This window comes from Anastrepha ludens, chromosome 3 (assembly GCF_028408465.1).
Source record: "Anastrepha ludens isolate Willacy chromosome 3, idAnaLude1.1, whole genome shotgun sequence".
NCBI lineage: Eukaryota > Metazoa > Arthropoda > Insecta > Diptera > Tephritidae > Anastrepha > Anastrepha ludens.
In genome coordinates this window covers 57211692-57227409 of record NC_071499.1, presented here as the reverse complement: position 1 = coordinate 57227409, position 15718 = coordinate 57211692, and the positions used below count along the sequence as shown (strand labels likewise).

The 15718-nt window shown below is 34.7% G+C and overlaps 3 protein-coding genes across 7 annotated transcripts in view; all 3 read right to left on the bottom strand.

The window, feature by feature from the left end:
• LOC128858029 (fizzy-related protein homolog) overlaps window positions 1-6638 on the bottom strand; it is a 73993-nt gene extending 67355 nt beyond the window's left edge. The window contains exon 1 of one of the 4 annotated variants that reach the window (XM_054093950.1): window positions 6029-6638. The gene's annotated coding sequence lies outside the window, so the exon portion shown is untranslated. The other 3 variants (XM_054093952.1, XM_054093953.1, XM_054093951.1) reach the window with 3 other exon arrangements.
• A 1281-nt stretch (window positions 6639-7919) lies between these two features.
• On the bottom strand, window positions 7920-9953 carry LOC128856469 (lanC-like protein 3 homolog). Its single transcript, XM_054091772.1, has 2 exons — window positions 9793-9953; window positions 7920-9637 (listed from the first exon to the last, which is right to left on the bottom strand). The coding sequence occupies exon 2, from the start codon at window positions 9629-9631 to the stop codon at window positions 8372-8374; it is 1260 nt and encodes a 419-aa protein (XP_053947747.1). The 5' UTR covers window positions 9632-9637; window positions 9793-9953; the 3' UTR covers window positions 7920-8371.
• Window positions 9954-13577: 3624 nt separating this feature from the next.
• LOC128856468 (growth hormone-inducible transmembrane protein) lies at window positions 13578-15392 on the bottom strand. 2 transcript variants are annotated; one of them, XM_054091771.1, is made up of 7 exons: window positions 15293-15392; window positions 14866-15185; window positions 14674-14785; window positions 14480-14621; window positions 14076-14412; window positions 13890-14022; window positions 13578-13833 (listed from the first exon to the last, which is right to left on the bottom strand). In XM_054091771.1, the coding sequence occupies exons 2-7, from the start codon at window positions 15104-15106 to the stop codon at window positions 13746-13748; spliced, it is 1053 nt and encodes a 350-aa protein (XP_053947746.1). In that variant the 5' UTR covers window positions 15107-15185; window positions 15293-15392; the 3' UTR covers window positions 13578-13745. The 2 variants fall into 2 exon arrangements, with proteins under 2 accessions (XP_053947746.1, XP_053947745.1); XM_054091770.1 differs by having other exon boundaries at window positions 15264-15370.
• Window positions 15393-15718: the final 326 nt, after the last annotated feature.

Below are 15718 nucleotides of genomic sequence, written 5' to 3'. Positions count from 1 at the left end.
GAGGGGCGACCGCTATTAGAAAAATGTTTTTCTTAATTTTTGATGGTTCACCGAGATTCGAACCAACGTTCTCTCTGTGAATTCCGAATGGTAGTCACGCACCAACCCATTCGGTTACGGCGGCCGCCATGATACTGCAGATTAAAAAGTTTAAAATATAAATTAATTTCTTGAATTTTTATAAATTTTGTATAAAGTTTGATTTATCTTTTTTTGTGTAAATATTCATTAATTATTAATTTTTTTTTTTTTTGAATAAACATACAAACATACAGCTCGAAAAACGTTATAAATAGTGCAGGAACAAAATAGTGCAGGATACATAGATCCAGTTATTCTCGCCTGGAGACCTAAAACAATGCATAGTGTAACCCTGCAACTAATTCTACTCAAACAATAAAGCAGGCATGTACTTGCTTGTCTGTACATGTTCGTATGCCGTCTCCATTGTCATATTTTGTGGATAGTCATGAGGTTTTCAGTTCCCACTTTAATGGCATACGAGTACAAACTTTTGTGTGGTTTCCTATTTTGATAAGGAAACGATTTATTCTTAAATACATAGTTTTTAGTATCCCATCGAAAATTTCCCATGGACAAATATTAACGCACTCATGTAAATATGTATGAAAACCTCAGCGGTATCGGACACATGTTTTATATTTGATATCTAAAGAAAAGTGTCCAAGAAAGATTCTGCTACAAGCTTTACGGCTACGCAGCAGGCACAATCTACTAGGTGATATGCCTCTTGAGAAGGACAACTTGTAATGACTTGACCCCGCAAGTATGTAAGTATATTAAACATTCTTGATTTTATGTTATTTCCATAGAAGAGTGCAAGAATGCAGCTGTAACATAAAATATAATATTCTACTTACATGTACATACATATGTACCTATTTTTAATATTTACCCATAAAATCAAATAACATAAAATAGAAGAGTTTCACATAAAACGCTCGGTTAAGAAACTTTCTATTAGGTCAATCAATATGAAATGACCGATTTTCGCATTTTCCGCAACTGAGTGATCAGTGTGATAAAAATAGCTTTCGAAAATTTAAATGTTGTGTAACCCTGCAATCTGCTTGAAGTATTGTATGGGGTATAGGTCACAATCGAACATATCGCACTTGTTACGTTAAAGTGTAACAACTCAAAATCTGAACATTTTCAGTAGAGACGAAAAACTGTTTCCGTAAATATTAATAATATATTGCAAGGAAAAAAATATGTATTGTAATTGCACGGTTGTTTCATTCTTATTTGTTTAGTAGTTGCGCTAAAATAACAAATTTTTGAGTTGTTACTCTTTTCCTGAAATTTTTTTATACACTTAGTGGTGTTATTTTGAGTTGTCTCTGTTTAACTGAAAAAATAACACGTAACTTAAACAAAGTTAAACAAACCGTTTGGTTGTAAACAGGCACAATTCAAAATGTTACACTTTATGTGACACAAATTTGTTCAAACACTTGGAGACAACTAAAAATGTAACTCTTTAGTTGAGACAAAAGAAGTCATTCTGAAAACAAAGAGAGAGTCATAACGGTTTTTTTAACGAAAGACTACACAAACCACTGAACGATTTTTACAGTGGGTAGAGATGACCACTGTACATTGTTTTCTTGCAAAAAACAAAAATTTGGAAATTTTGAGTTGTTACGCTTTAACGTAACAAGTGCGATATGGTCGAAGTCATGGTGAAAAGATTTTTAGTGGAGTGCTACCTAATATACCTTTATTCGGCTATGAGCGAGATTGACAGAATCAGCTGATGGGCTGATCTCACTTGGGAGTGTTTACAAAAAAACTGAGATTGAGATACAACATGGCGGTATCCACTGGTACCATCTGAATTCACCTCCACACATATTACGAAATTGAAATGTTGAGATCCAGATAGCTTAACAGACGGAAACAAGCTCTGACAACAGGAAATTTCATCACCTTGTCGAAACCCATGACACCAGTTTTACATCGAGGGTTACATAATTATTAAAAGTTTCTGAAACACCTTTCGTCCAATACATATAGTCGGCTCGCTCTATCTTTTGGAATTTGAGCCAACGCTCCATAACTTCTTTATGACAACCGTCATTTGATCGCGAGTGTACTCGAAAAAAAACCTACACTCAAAACAAAAAAATACTTAAATACAAAATGAGCCAAAGCAGCCTATTTCACACTATTCACAAAAACTGGGTATCTCCTCACCATCAAATATCTTGGTATACACCCTTAAAAATTTAAATTAACTCAAGCGGCTCTCTCATCTTTTGCAGCACCGAAACTTCTACAATTGGGCTCTAAAAAAATGTATTATATCTCTATTGAAAAGCTTGTTTTACAGAGTTTTATTTCGGAACAAACATACGGGACATTTTAAATTGAACGACCTAATAGTTGTAAATGCAATTAGGGTCTTCAGGATGTCGTAAGTGTTTTGTATGTCATAAACTTTAAACGGCTAAAAATATATTTAGGTGGTTCGCAAGGTATCTTTCAAGTCATATTATAAACTTTCACTCGGTTAAAGAATAGCTGATTGGCGTTTCAATTCAAATGTCACACACAAATAAAGCAGGCCACAGACGAGAAACAAAACGAAAACAATCGGTTGAAAATAACTTCGCCACACACGTGTGGATTTGTTGAAGTTGTTCGTTGCTGAGTTAGCATAGAAAGCGGAAACAAATTATTATCATGTAATTTGTGCGTAAAAAGAAGGGAGAGGACGACAGAAATGTGAAATTAAAATCGTGGTTTATTAGAAAATATAAAGTAGATAAAAACCCTAACATAGAAAGTGCGAAAAAAATAAATAAATTTAAATTCGAAATCTCAAGTCGCTTTTTAAACTAGTTCCGCCCCCAAATTCAACGACTTCTTTTCCTCGCCCTCTCGTAACTTATTTTAACGCATAAATAAATACCATACATGGCAACAATTTTTTTCGGCGTTCCATGTTCACTCAGCAACGAACAACGGGAAGCTATAATCGTTAACAAATCCTAACGTTTATGACGAAATGAGTTTCAACCGATTGTTCCGATTAGTTTACCGTCTGTGTCCTTTTTGGTCTTTCTTCAGATCAGCACGGACTTGTTTCGTTCCGATCAACTCCGTCCAACCCAGCTGTTTTTTTTTTTAGTTCTGCATATCTGCTTTTTCGATAGAGTTTCCTACTCAATTTTAATACATAAGTTAGCCAGTATAGGCTTTCATTTCACTTTATCGTGATGGCATCATTGCATTTATTGCCACATAAGGGGTGCTCGAAATAAGCATTTTTATTCTTCTTGAATGTTAAAAAATGTTTCCATTAAACATATACGAGATGCCGTGGTCTTTGTGATACTCATTATATCATTGTTAGTAGTGCTCTTCAAAAGTTACTGGAGATTAAAGATTTTAGGGTAATTTCTGACGCGAAGTTATCTTTTAGTGGTAATAAAGTAATATGTATACGGCCTTCGTTAGGCGTAATACCTTCCGAATTTTCTGGTCCATATACATTTAAAAGTTCGCAGTTAACAACTTTCATTAGGTGGAATTGAACCCCAGAAATGTTTTTCTTAATATGCGCCACGGTCTCTAAATTCGCTTAATTCGCTAATTAATTTTTCACTGTCCTGAATAGCATTATTTAGCGTTTTATGAATTCTTTACTTTTGCTTGAGCGGATTAACTTTAATGTTTATCAAAGAACTCTAATAGTGTGACTGCATTATATTTCGCTGGAAAATCACAACCAGCGATTGTTCGTGAGCTCGAGCATCTTAAAATAAAGTTTTTGTGTGTCGCACCATTACTCGTTACAATAATACGGGTAGCATCGCGAAACGTCATGGAGATGGTCATCCAAAGACTGCAACGTCACGTGAAATGCTTCGAAAAGTGAAGAATGGACTTTTGCGAAATTCCCGACGAAGTGTCAATCAAATGCCGCCGAATACTGAAAAATGATCTCAAAGTCAAGCCTTACAAGATCCAAAAGACGCCTGATCTCACACCAAAGCAGCAACAAGTCAGACTTGAGAGAGCGAATGAGTTGCTTTGCTTGGCCGAAAGCGATAAATTTCCGTACATTGTGTTTTCTGACGAGAGAATTTTTCAAATTGAGCAATTCGTAAACTCCCAAAACGATAGGGTTTATTTGACCGACCGCTCATACGAGCATTTTAGTCATCGATTGGCCACCAGGAGGCAGCACCCGCCACAGATAATGGTTTGGGCCGCTGTAACCGCAGATGAGCGCTCTCCAATCGTTTTCATCGAGCCTGGCGTCAAGGTAAATGCCAAAAATTATCGGGAAAGTATTCTGGAGGTTGCTTTGAAGCCGTGGACAGACATACATTTCGGGGGCAGACAATGGACATTTCAACAGAACTCGGACAGGCTCACAAAGCTTGAATTAACCAAGAATGGCTAAAAACCAACGTTCCAAACTTCATAAAGTCCACACAATGGCTCTCAAATGCACCAGACGCAAATCCGATGGATTATTCTCTTGCGGCCATTTTGGAAAGCAAAGTCCGAACTAAAAGATTCACCAGTCTCGAGGCGCTGAAAAAAACCATTGTCCGCAAGTTGGCCAAAATACCTGCAAGTCACATTCGGGCAGCTTGCGATTCGTTTCTGGACCGTCTCAAGGCCATGGTCAAGGCAAAAGTAGGTCATATCGAGCAAAAGTTGATTCTTAATTTTGTATTATTTTTACACATTTTTCACTTAGATTTGAATAAAAGTATTTTGCCAAACTAAATTTTATGGCCTTTTTAATTAGTTACACTTCGAGTGCCGGACCCTGTACATAGGAACACTCCTCCAAATAGTTTTCCATACGGGGAACTCATTTTGTAAAAACAATGCACACTCTCTAAATTTCTCACAATACTAACAAATTGCACAACGCGTTTTGCGACAAGGATACGCCTATTTAGCAGCATATAAATATTTTTTGTTTCACGGAGCTTCTAAGTTTGCATTTTGCCGATCACTCTTTTATTAGACAGAAAAAAGCGTTCTAGGCGAAAATACCAAACACCATTTGGTTAATTTTTTGATCCACACTCAGACATTGTATATATTTTTATTAACAGTATATTTAAGTTATTGCCAATATTTACCGCACAAATATTACCTTGTGTAAAGAAAAAGTAAGGTTTGACCCCCCAAGTGTGTTTATTTTCGTAGATGTAGAGAAAGAAAAGAGGATTATAAAGGTGTTTTTTGTTAGTAACTTTTAAACGACGAAAAAAATTGATTCACTCTTTCAGATTATTAATACTGGGGTTCCTCGACTTTTTTAATCAAGTTTTTCATGACCCCGGAAAGTAGATAATTATATTTTATGGTTTTTAAGATGACCTTTCTCATGGCTGAAATACACTCGGAGGTTTGCCATTGTCTGCTGATGGGCGACCGCTATTAGAAAAAACTTTTCCTTCATTTTAGTGTTTCACAGAGATTCGCACCTGTGCACTTCTGAATGGTAGTCACGCACAAAGCCATTCGTCTAAGGCGGCCGACAAAGTAGATAATTACCCTAATAAAAACAGCCGTTATTTAATACTAACAAAATATCCAACCTTGTTGTCAAGTCGTTTAGAACACTTTTCACTTATTTTATAGCCTAAGTAAATCTAATAAGTTAATATTTTTGTATTTTAAGTTTACCTTGAGATCTGAATGACTGTATTAATGCTCTTGGCTAGACTCACGCACAAACATTTTATGTATATACGTATGTATTTCCAAAAACATACCTACATATGTATGTAGCTTAACAAACATAAATTTAACGTATCATTACTTATCGATTTTTGTTATACAACTTTCTTGGAGGAAAACGATTTAAAAATGAAGTGAGTTTTTCCACCTCCTGCAAAGTTGCACATACGGTTAGTCTTTTAGGTATTACACCAGAGCATGTCCAAATTTGTGCATAAAAGTACGTTATGATTTTTTTTATTTTTTCGCGACTTCTTTTCAATCTACTAGCTGGTTTATCAACCCTTACCTGAACTGACGCACGTTTTATAGTACACTCCACTCTTGTGTATTTACAATTGGAAGAAGCATACACACCCCCTTTAATTGTAGTTTGTTGGTGATTTTTTTTTTTTTTTGTTTTTTGTCAACTTTTCTTGCGCTTTATCAATAAATAGACACAAGACAGAAAGGTCCTTTACTCTTCCTACTCGAGATTTTCAATAATTAGTTTTTAACTTCTCAAAATATACTACGTATGAAAACTTGACTGTAGACACAGCACTTTTCTTGAAAATATATATTTGTATGTATATGACACAAATGTGGAAATTCGAGAAAATGTCCCACCAGCACTAGTTTTTCCACAGATAGGCATTCAATTTATTCGGCGTAACTCACGTTCGCGGCCATTCACTGTACTGATTAAAGCGGGAGACACTATACGAACTTGATTTGTGGCGATAATTAGAAAAAATTTATTAATTTTCACAAAAAGAACTGCCTCCCGTATGTTTATTATTCTCAAAAATTTTCCAAATCACAAAAAACTGTGCGATACTAGCGAAGCAGCAGAAAGTTAACAAATGCAGCGCTTTTTTACGGAACTTCTCTGCTTTTGATTGTCAAATTCACTGGCAGGTATAACTTATGTGCGTGTAAATGTGTGAAAAGAGAGCACAGAATTTAAAAACTCTTTTAGTACAACTGACAGTTCAGACTTCAATATGAATCAGCTACCAGGGTTGCAATATTTATTACTTTTCAGCATAAAATTTTCTAAACAAAGTGGTTTTATAGCGATTATAAAAACTATAGAAAAAAGCATTATCGGCATTTTCCTCAGTACTAAAATTTTACTACGCTGTAATGAATTCACCATGCGAGATTTAAGAAAGATATGACACTGTCACTATGTCTCAGAATCCAATAGTTTGGCCAGCATTAATCGGGTCTGAAGGAACTAATTGATTTGCTGACATAACAGGGATTATAACAGCGATTTCTTTACGACAGTGGTCGAAAGAATCTGAGATTGGGTTGGTGATATACGAAAAAATCAACAGAGTCATTACTCATGTTACTTCGTTGCAGCCTGAACCATAGATGACATCTGAGCAACGACTAATTGAAAGAGTACGTGTGAAGTGAGCGAGCAGATTTCTGCTGGCCAAACCTTCGTAACGTAACAGCCAAAGAAATAAGCATATTTGGAAGTAGGCATTCGTTAACACCCAACAATTATCCTTCAATCCAAAATTGAGAGAGCAAAGTTACAAGAACGCTTATTGTACGTTTTTTCGGACAACACAAAAATGTGTAGACAAACTCAGTTGATATGTCTTCTGCCGTTTTTTGCAAGTGATTTCAGTTTGTTAAGTTTTTTTATCTTTGGGGGTGTATTTTCGTTTACGTTCCTAATTTTGGTTGATGGCTGAATTTCTTATAAAACTGAACTAATATTTACCAAACTTCGCCCTCCAGTTCACTTCTCTTTTGGATCAATTGATGTCACTTTCTTGCAAGTAATTGTATTATCTTATATTTAACACCAAAAACATTCATCCTTCAATTTGATTCACATTAGAAATAGTGTTTTCAGATGAAATTAGGTAGATGAGTTTAGAACAAATTCATTTTTTTCCGTGTAGATATGAGCAAAGAACGTCTAATCTAAAACTCACAAAGAAAGATTCTCATGACAAAATCTAATTTCTTTATTAATGTCAATAAAAGTAAAAGACAAAGACTTTATAGTTTCCACGACAGTCGGATCTACGTTACCGAAACGACCCGGATTTATATCCGGCCAAGGACTGTCACTCCAGCAGCATTCCCCGTATGTAAGTATGGGGAATGTTTATGCTGCTACAACAACAACAAAGACTTTATTTTGTCCATACAAATAAAACAAAATTAAAATCGTTATTCATAAATATTAACTGCTTTTATTTTTAAATTTAACCGTGACAGTAAATATAATAAAAATATTGGTTATCAATTATTTCTTTACAAATAATTTAAGTATTTTTAAGTATATATGCATATGATATTTTATTTATAGAGTATAAGGTAATTCCATTCCGAAAAAATTGTGGATTATCCTACAATTGTATGCTTTTAATGGTCAAATACCCACTTGCAAAAGATATTGTACTCAATTTTGATGTTCATAGAATAGACTTGTTTGAACGAACCCAAAAACTCTTTAGGGTAATACAAGTTATAATTTTGTGGATAAAATATATCTGACACTTGAGTATTCCCTGATATGTTTTACAAATAAACACGGCTGTTGCGCGTGTTTGGTCAATATAGTATCTGAGATACTATTACAAATTCATTTCCATCAAAATTTTCAATAGTGAAACGCTTAGTGAAAAACGTCCATGAATGGAAAACTGGCTTCGTCCGGCTCAAGCAAATCTATTAAGAAGCACACTGTCCCAGCTACACCTTCATATAAGCTATGTGGCCGGTCAGGTGTACGTGCGCGATGCTTGAATTCTGAGTCAGTCAACAATTCCATATATTTGATAGCTCGATAATAGTATTTAGGTTCATTAGTTAAGCGATATAACAGTAAAAAGACGTAACCATTTCCAGAGACACCATGACAGATGCCTGGACCCTTGCGTAAGAAACCCTTTTTCCACACCAAGTCCCCAGAACGACGCAATGCTTGTAGATATTTATCCTCCTTAAAAATAAGATACGCTTTAGCAAGCAAATATACAGCACCTGACGCTCCATGACACCAATGCACTAAACGTTTATCACGACCACTTTTTAGATCTTCCAATGCCACAGGGAAATTACCTTCAGAGTCTTGCAGAGTTAGAAAAAAATCGATCGACCGTTTTATATCACGTAATTCTGCGCTAGGAGCAGATATGGGATCTGTGCGAAACCATGGACTATCTAACAACATGTGCAGAATAGCGCATAGGCCATGTGCTGCTCCCAGATACTCCGTGCCATGGTATTGATACATTAGAGGTAATGGGGCTTTGGTCTTTTTGGCGTACTCTCTGCCGCTGTTTATAATCATTTGACAAATGGATATTATATCATCATCTGTAATTTTTTTCTCACAAAGGACATCATTAAGCCAGTAACACCCAGAAAGGAAGCCAGCTCGGCCCACTAAAACTTCATCGCAACCGTATTTGGTATGCATAAATTCTTTGCTGGAAGGTATACCTGCTTTAAAGTTTGTTAAATCATTAGACAACTCTTCCATATGTTTCAAATCATGCGATATAGCAGCGGACACAGCGAAAATTCCCGCATTTCCGCACAAGAATGAATACCTTTCTGCTGAACGTTTTTTGTATCGATCTGCATTACATTTCGCATTACGTATAAAAGTCTCAGCATGTTCAAGTGCTGGATACAGCTCTCTTGCCTTCTCAGATCTTGACATCTTCCAGAACATAAAGGCGATCCCGGCATTTCCAACATATAAATCACCGCGATGGTCTTCATCCACATTACCTGGTTGGCAAGTTTCCATAATTGCATCAACATAGGTGCAAATAAGATTCTTAACGTGCTCTTCATCCAACACCAATGGGGTACTTTCTACACTGACGAAGTCAGGAAATGGGTTTTCCAAATATCGTTTCTCCATTTTTGCCTAAAATTTGTTAAAAGAATGAGTATTTTTAAAATCGATCAATAAGTTTTGCAGACAGATGCTACACCCAGATTACTTATGTACATATATACATAATTTGTACGTTTCTTCTTGTCAAACTTTATTTTTAATTTACTTAACGGAACAGGAATTACCTCAAACAAATTGAATCCTTAAGTGTATTTTCGCTTATTGCAAATATTTGCGAAAGTTCGCTAAATATGCTTTCTACTAGCAATATTTTCAATACTTTATTTAACTGCCCACTTTTAGCCGGTCGTCTTTTCTGTTGAGCCGTTTTCTAATATTCACAATAAGTCAAAGGGAATGAAGGTAGAGCAAATAACCAGATAGAAATAATGGTATTCACAGTTATGCTGCTCAGGTATGGGGAAACTCGCTGTTTGAAGAAGTAGACAAAATTCAACTTTATTTTTTAAAAAGGGTACTTCATCTCCCGAGTAATACGCCATCTTATTGCATTCTCTTGGAGACAAATGTTCCAAGTTTTCATTTGTATACACTGCAGCTTCACTTAAAATATATATTCAAAACGTTATTTGAATATGATGATAATAGATTGCCTCATATACTATCAAAAAAGATTTTAGAAAAACAGATATTTTGGGTTGAAGAAATTAGTAATCTAGCACAAAAGTTAAATATAACATGTAACTGGGGCACTTCAAATAAAAGAGAGTGGAATAGAAATATAATTTCAATAATAGAAAATCTTCATGATTCGAATATTCGAACTTTATGGGAAAGGGCACACCAAAGCACCCGATTATATAAGGAATTAGACCATAACAACGCCAGAAGCTATTTAAACGATAATACTAGAATCTATAAAATTATGTGGATTATGAAAGCCAGATGTGATTTAATATACTTGGGAAGCCAAAGGGATTTAAATTGCACTTACTTAAATGAATTAGAAGACATCACACATTTTTTAGGAAAATGCCCGATACTTAAAAGAATTCGTCAAAGATTTTTTGGAAAATTTAGTTTAAACCGAGATGAAATCATAGACATTTTAAATGGTGTTGGCCCTTCTGGATATAATAATTTATTTAAGTTCATCACTGGTGCTATAGAATATAGAAAATTAATTTTAAGCGAATTCAATATATAGTACCATAGTAACATATGTAAAATGTAAGATTTTTTTTTTTTCTTTTTTCTTCCGACAAACGACCTAGTGTCACTGTCGTACGTTCTAATGTTAATGATTAAAAATGAAATGTAATAAAATGTAAAAGTCGAACAATTAATAATAATAATAAATAATGGTATTCACTTCTTGTGTGAACTGACCTGTAAAAAATAACGACTCCTGAACACGAAAAAATTAAAAAATAGGCGTGGTCCGTCCAACCTTTTCTGATTATTATTATTATTTGCTAGAGCGCCAGCCTTGGAATCATAGTGGCGAAAAACTACATATATGTACCCAGCCGGTTGTAACGTATTTAGTAACATTCCATAGGTAATTAAGGGGCTATACACAGTTAGAAGGCCAAAAAAAGCGACTTTTCCAGAATTTTTTCTGAGAAAACTTTTAAATTTATTCATCTAAAAATTTGGGCATAATATGGTTATCTTTTACCTGTATTTTAAGACTTCGTATTAGTAAAAATATTTATTTGGAAAGGAAGTACGGCTGATCTCCGGGAGCTCCTGTCAAAAAATACGTTTTGCGGTGATCACTATGTCTCTGAACTGGATCATCTGAAACTAAAACACCAAACAGATTTCGTTAAAATAATGTTAAATCTAATAATTAATCGAAGGAATAAGCAAAATACATTTCTTTGACAAAATTGCGGTTTCCGAAAACAAAAAATTTGATTTTTGACCAAAATTTCGGCCTTAAATTGTTTATAAAAAAACATATTTATCGGTGAGAAAAACCCTTGAGGGAAAAATTATTCTCCTTCTATCGGTGAGAAAAACTCTTCTTCTTAGTAATTAAACTAAAAAAATATATTTAAGAAGCTCGAATTAAAGTTTGAGACTAACCGGTTTAACCGTTTTCGAGTTATGTTGGTCACCGACACTTTCAAACACTCTGAAACGCCTTTTCAAAAATGCGTGTAATTTCGAAAATATTCATCGGGACGATATTCATTTTTCTGTGTGTATTCTTAAATACATATATTGTACATTAGGGAAAAAAATCGATTTTTTGAAAATTTTAACTGTTAATATATATAACTACATACCTCCCGTAATATAAAACTTATTAATTTCATTCAAATTTGCTACTGAATTTGTTGTAAGAAAATACGCAACTGAACTGAGCAGTAAGCCCCTGTCCTTATATAAAAAAATTTTTTTTGTAAGATATTTTAGTTTAAATTTATTTATTTATATTTGAAATTAAAGGTATTTTTACCTTCTATTCAACTAATTTTAAAATGGGCTTAATACCACAAGAAAAAGAAAAAAAGCTATATTATTTTTATAAAAAAGTTTTTATTATTCTTTCTTTTATGTACAATATATATGTATATATAAACGTATACTTATGCATATCAGGTGCAATGCATTTTATTACCGGCAAATCGATGCATATTAGTTGTGTTAGGTAACGAAATTATCCATCACCAGCCATAATTCCAACTCAAGAAGCGAAAATTCTATCCAAAAAAAAATCAACGAACGGAAAATTTTCCATGTCTTACAAAAAGCCCGTAGAGGACATATCAACTAAGTTAGTTAAAAATTTTTTTTTTTTTGTAAATACTCGTTCTTTGTTGTTGTCAAATTATCTTTTTTATCAGATCTTACTATAAACTGCAAATTTCACAGCGACGCAAGGGCAAAGGTGCATAAAAGACCAGATTTCACAAAAAATTAATTTGTATGTTTAAAAAAATTCAGTCACGTTTTGTGGTTTAATTTTTGCTGGTTAAAGTTTCTGTAAACAAAGTATACTTCTCCCCAGTATCCAACTGTCACTTTGCTCTCTCAAATTTTATGTAATGGACAATCTTTTGTCGTTATCGAACGCCTACTTGCAAAAATAGGGAATAATTATTACAAATTTGTGTGTTATCGAACGGAACTATTATTTATTTGCACAAGAAATGTTGTATACCCCTAATATCAGAAGAAAGGAGCAGACAACGCCACCTTTTCAATTTTTTCTCCGGTGAGGTGTCACAGTATAGAATACACTGGTCCAAATTTCAATATTCACCAAATCTTTCACTGAATATTCATAAACAAGTAACTTCTTTCCCCTTGTTGTTTTTTTTTCGCGGCACTGATGACATCGGTTATCAAAATTGCTAAAAAAGCAACTGTTTTCGGGAAGCCGCTGCATTCTGTACACAACGCAATCTTGTTACCTGATATAGATTCGCCCGGCTGCTTCCTTATTGATGATGTTGTTGTTGTAGCAGCATACATACGGGAATGCTGCTGGAGTGACAGTCCTTGACCGGATATAAATCCGGGTCGTTTCGGTAGCGTAGGCAGTCGGTTCTGTCGTGGAAACGCCCTTATTGATGTGCATTGCCTATATCCGCAAAAGATTTTGCTGACGCAAGAATTGAGGCCCAACGGCCGATACAACGCCGTCATTTCGCTACTAAGGCGCTGGAGCGGAAGCAATTAGAACCAACTCTCGTTCCCATGACAGTCAGTTCTATTACCAGAACGACCCGGATTTATATCCGGCCAAGTACTGTCACTCCATCAGCATTCCCCGTACATGCATGAGGAATGCTTATGCTACAACAACAACAACAGAAACAAACTCTTAAATTTAATTTTTCAAACAAATGAGCTTTTACTTCCAAAATTTAAAACTAATAAGCTAATAAATTTGAAGCATTTCTAAGAGCAGTATGTACTGTTGAAAATATCCAAACATAAATATTTATTTATATATCTGCATCTGATAACGGATGGAAATAATAAAAATTGCTTAGCAGCTTTCTAATTGCATGTTTATTGCATTTGAAATTCAATTTTAGCCGAAAGTTTCTTAAGTTAAAAAGGGTCAATTAAATACATTTTTTCTTTAATTAATAAATCATCCATCTCAAATTGTGTACTATCAAGCATATCACATCAGGTATAAATTAATTATAATTTAGCGGCGGCGATTTCCACCACCACCCGCCAATATCGTTGCAATTCGAATGAATATATTTAACGTGTCCATGTAGATCGAAAGACATCTATAAAATATACAGATAAGCAATTTTTATATTTATTTCAATTAAAATATACTTACGCGTTGATAGGATCATAGGGTTTTGCGAATATTTGTGGGTGATGCTCCGCGTAACGCACAATACGTTGCGTATCATAAAGCAAAAAGCCTCCAAACAGAATCAGACCACCATAAAGAGACATTGATGCCAAGCCTGGAACAATTAAAACATATATTTTGTGCTTAAGAACTTCTGGAGAAACATACCTGCGCCCAAAGCTGTAGTTGGAGGCAGCCACATAGAAGCCAACGATGAAGCAAACACCAATCCAAGACCTAAGGCCAAAGGACCACCCATGTAAAGGAATTTATCACTAGGCGCACATACTGCTACTGTTGAAAGCCCTCCCACAATACCAGAGGTATATAGAGCTGCCCTGGTAAGAATTGGGCCACCAAGGAAGCACATTGGTGCAATTACAGCGCCCATCACGGCACAGTGTAAAGCCCAAGCCATTTGTTTTGGCCCAACACCGGGTTGATATTCGATGGATTGCGTTAAAACACCGGAACCAATCATAAGAGCAAATGTGCCTAGCATCGACTGAATCGTGCCGAATTGTTTTAGGAGCTTATTTTAATGATTATATTACAAATATAAATATACATACCATCCAACCGTTTCTGGTTACAAGCGAAAGCAAACGAGGTGAGCGAAAAACTGCCATGGCGGTACCCGCAGTTATAGCGCAAGATGCCCCGAAGTAACCATACGTAGTATGAACTCGTTCTCGAACAAACTCTGGCCATAACCTAAAATTACACATTTTAAATGGCTTATTTTTTAACTTTACTTCTCACTTACATAGAATTGGTGTAAATACTTGGATCTTTATTCAAACCTAGGCCATAAAAACACAAGGCCCCAAGACCGATAGCCGATGCTCCAGCTGCTGCACCTTTACCAATGGAATATGCTAAAAACCAATAAGATCGTTAAGCCCACAATTTTATGATCATATCTTTTATCTGACTTCTTTTATAAACAATTATTTACCGTTTTCAGAAGGGGGTCCCATAAGTTTTTCCTTTAGAGTAGGGCCCCTACCCACCTCGCTACGAGTGTTAGTGGATCGTGTAGGACCACGAGCATAATTTCGTGATATATTTAAATTATACGATTTTAAAGAGTTCTGGAGACTAGACCCTAATGAACCACATCTTATAGCATGCGCTGAGGATGCTCCTTTTAAGCTAAAACGCACTGGTGCGGTACACAACGCAAAGCGTAGTAACATTTTGATCTGATGAAATTCCTTTGCAATGTGAGGAAATTATTTCTGCAATCCGCTATAATTAGCTTTTTAACAAAGCACTCTAAAAAAAAAACGAAAATTTAATTTATATACGTATATTATTTTTATATAAAATTTAATTTATATACGTATATATTACGTTTTATATCAGAATGATTTTTAACTAACAATTTTTAGAAATTTCTCGGTTTTGCCTGATTTTATTTTGTACAAATTCGAAATTCTAATCAATATGACAACTTCAAGTGTTGCCAGAGGTTTAATATTTACGTAATTTTCGGTACAAACTGAATGTTACCATCAGCGTGCACACCATTTTATTTTCAAGCACAAGTAATTTTTTTTAATTTATTCTACCATAATATTAATTAAAGTGATTTTTTACAAATTATACGTATGAGTAAATTGAACGAAAAAACTTGAACATTTGAAAAAATTAACTTAGAAAAAGTATCTAAAATTTGGTATTCAATAATAATAATTATTGTGTTTTTTTATTCACTTTTATTGTTGAGTACTGAATATGCTATGTGTTTGAGATCAGGAGCAGGATTCTGCATTTCGCTTTGGCTGAAATGCTAAAATGGCAGTCGC

Bases quoted from the DNA above. Each gene is read 5' to 3' on its own strand.
- LOC128856468 (XM_054091771.1), bottom strand. From the start codon at position 15,106: ATGTTACTACGCTTTGCGTTGTGTACCGCACCAGTGCGTTTTAGCTTA. The intron at 14,622-14,673 runs GTAAGTGAGAAG...GTGTAATTTTAG, and splicing joins AGTATTTACACCAATTCTAT to GTTATGGCCAGAGTTTGTTC. The intron at 13,834-13,889 runs GTAAGTATATTT...TATATTTTATAG, and splicing joins CCCTATGATCCTATCAACGC to ATGTCTTTCGATCTACATGG.
- LOC128856469 (XM_054091772.1), bottom strand. From the start codon at position 9,631: ATGGAGAAACGATATTTGGAAAACCCATTTCCTGACTTCGTCAGTGTA.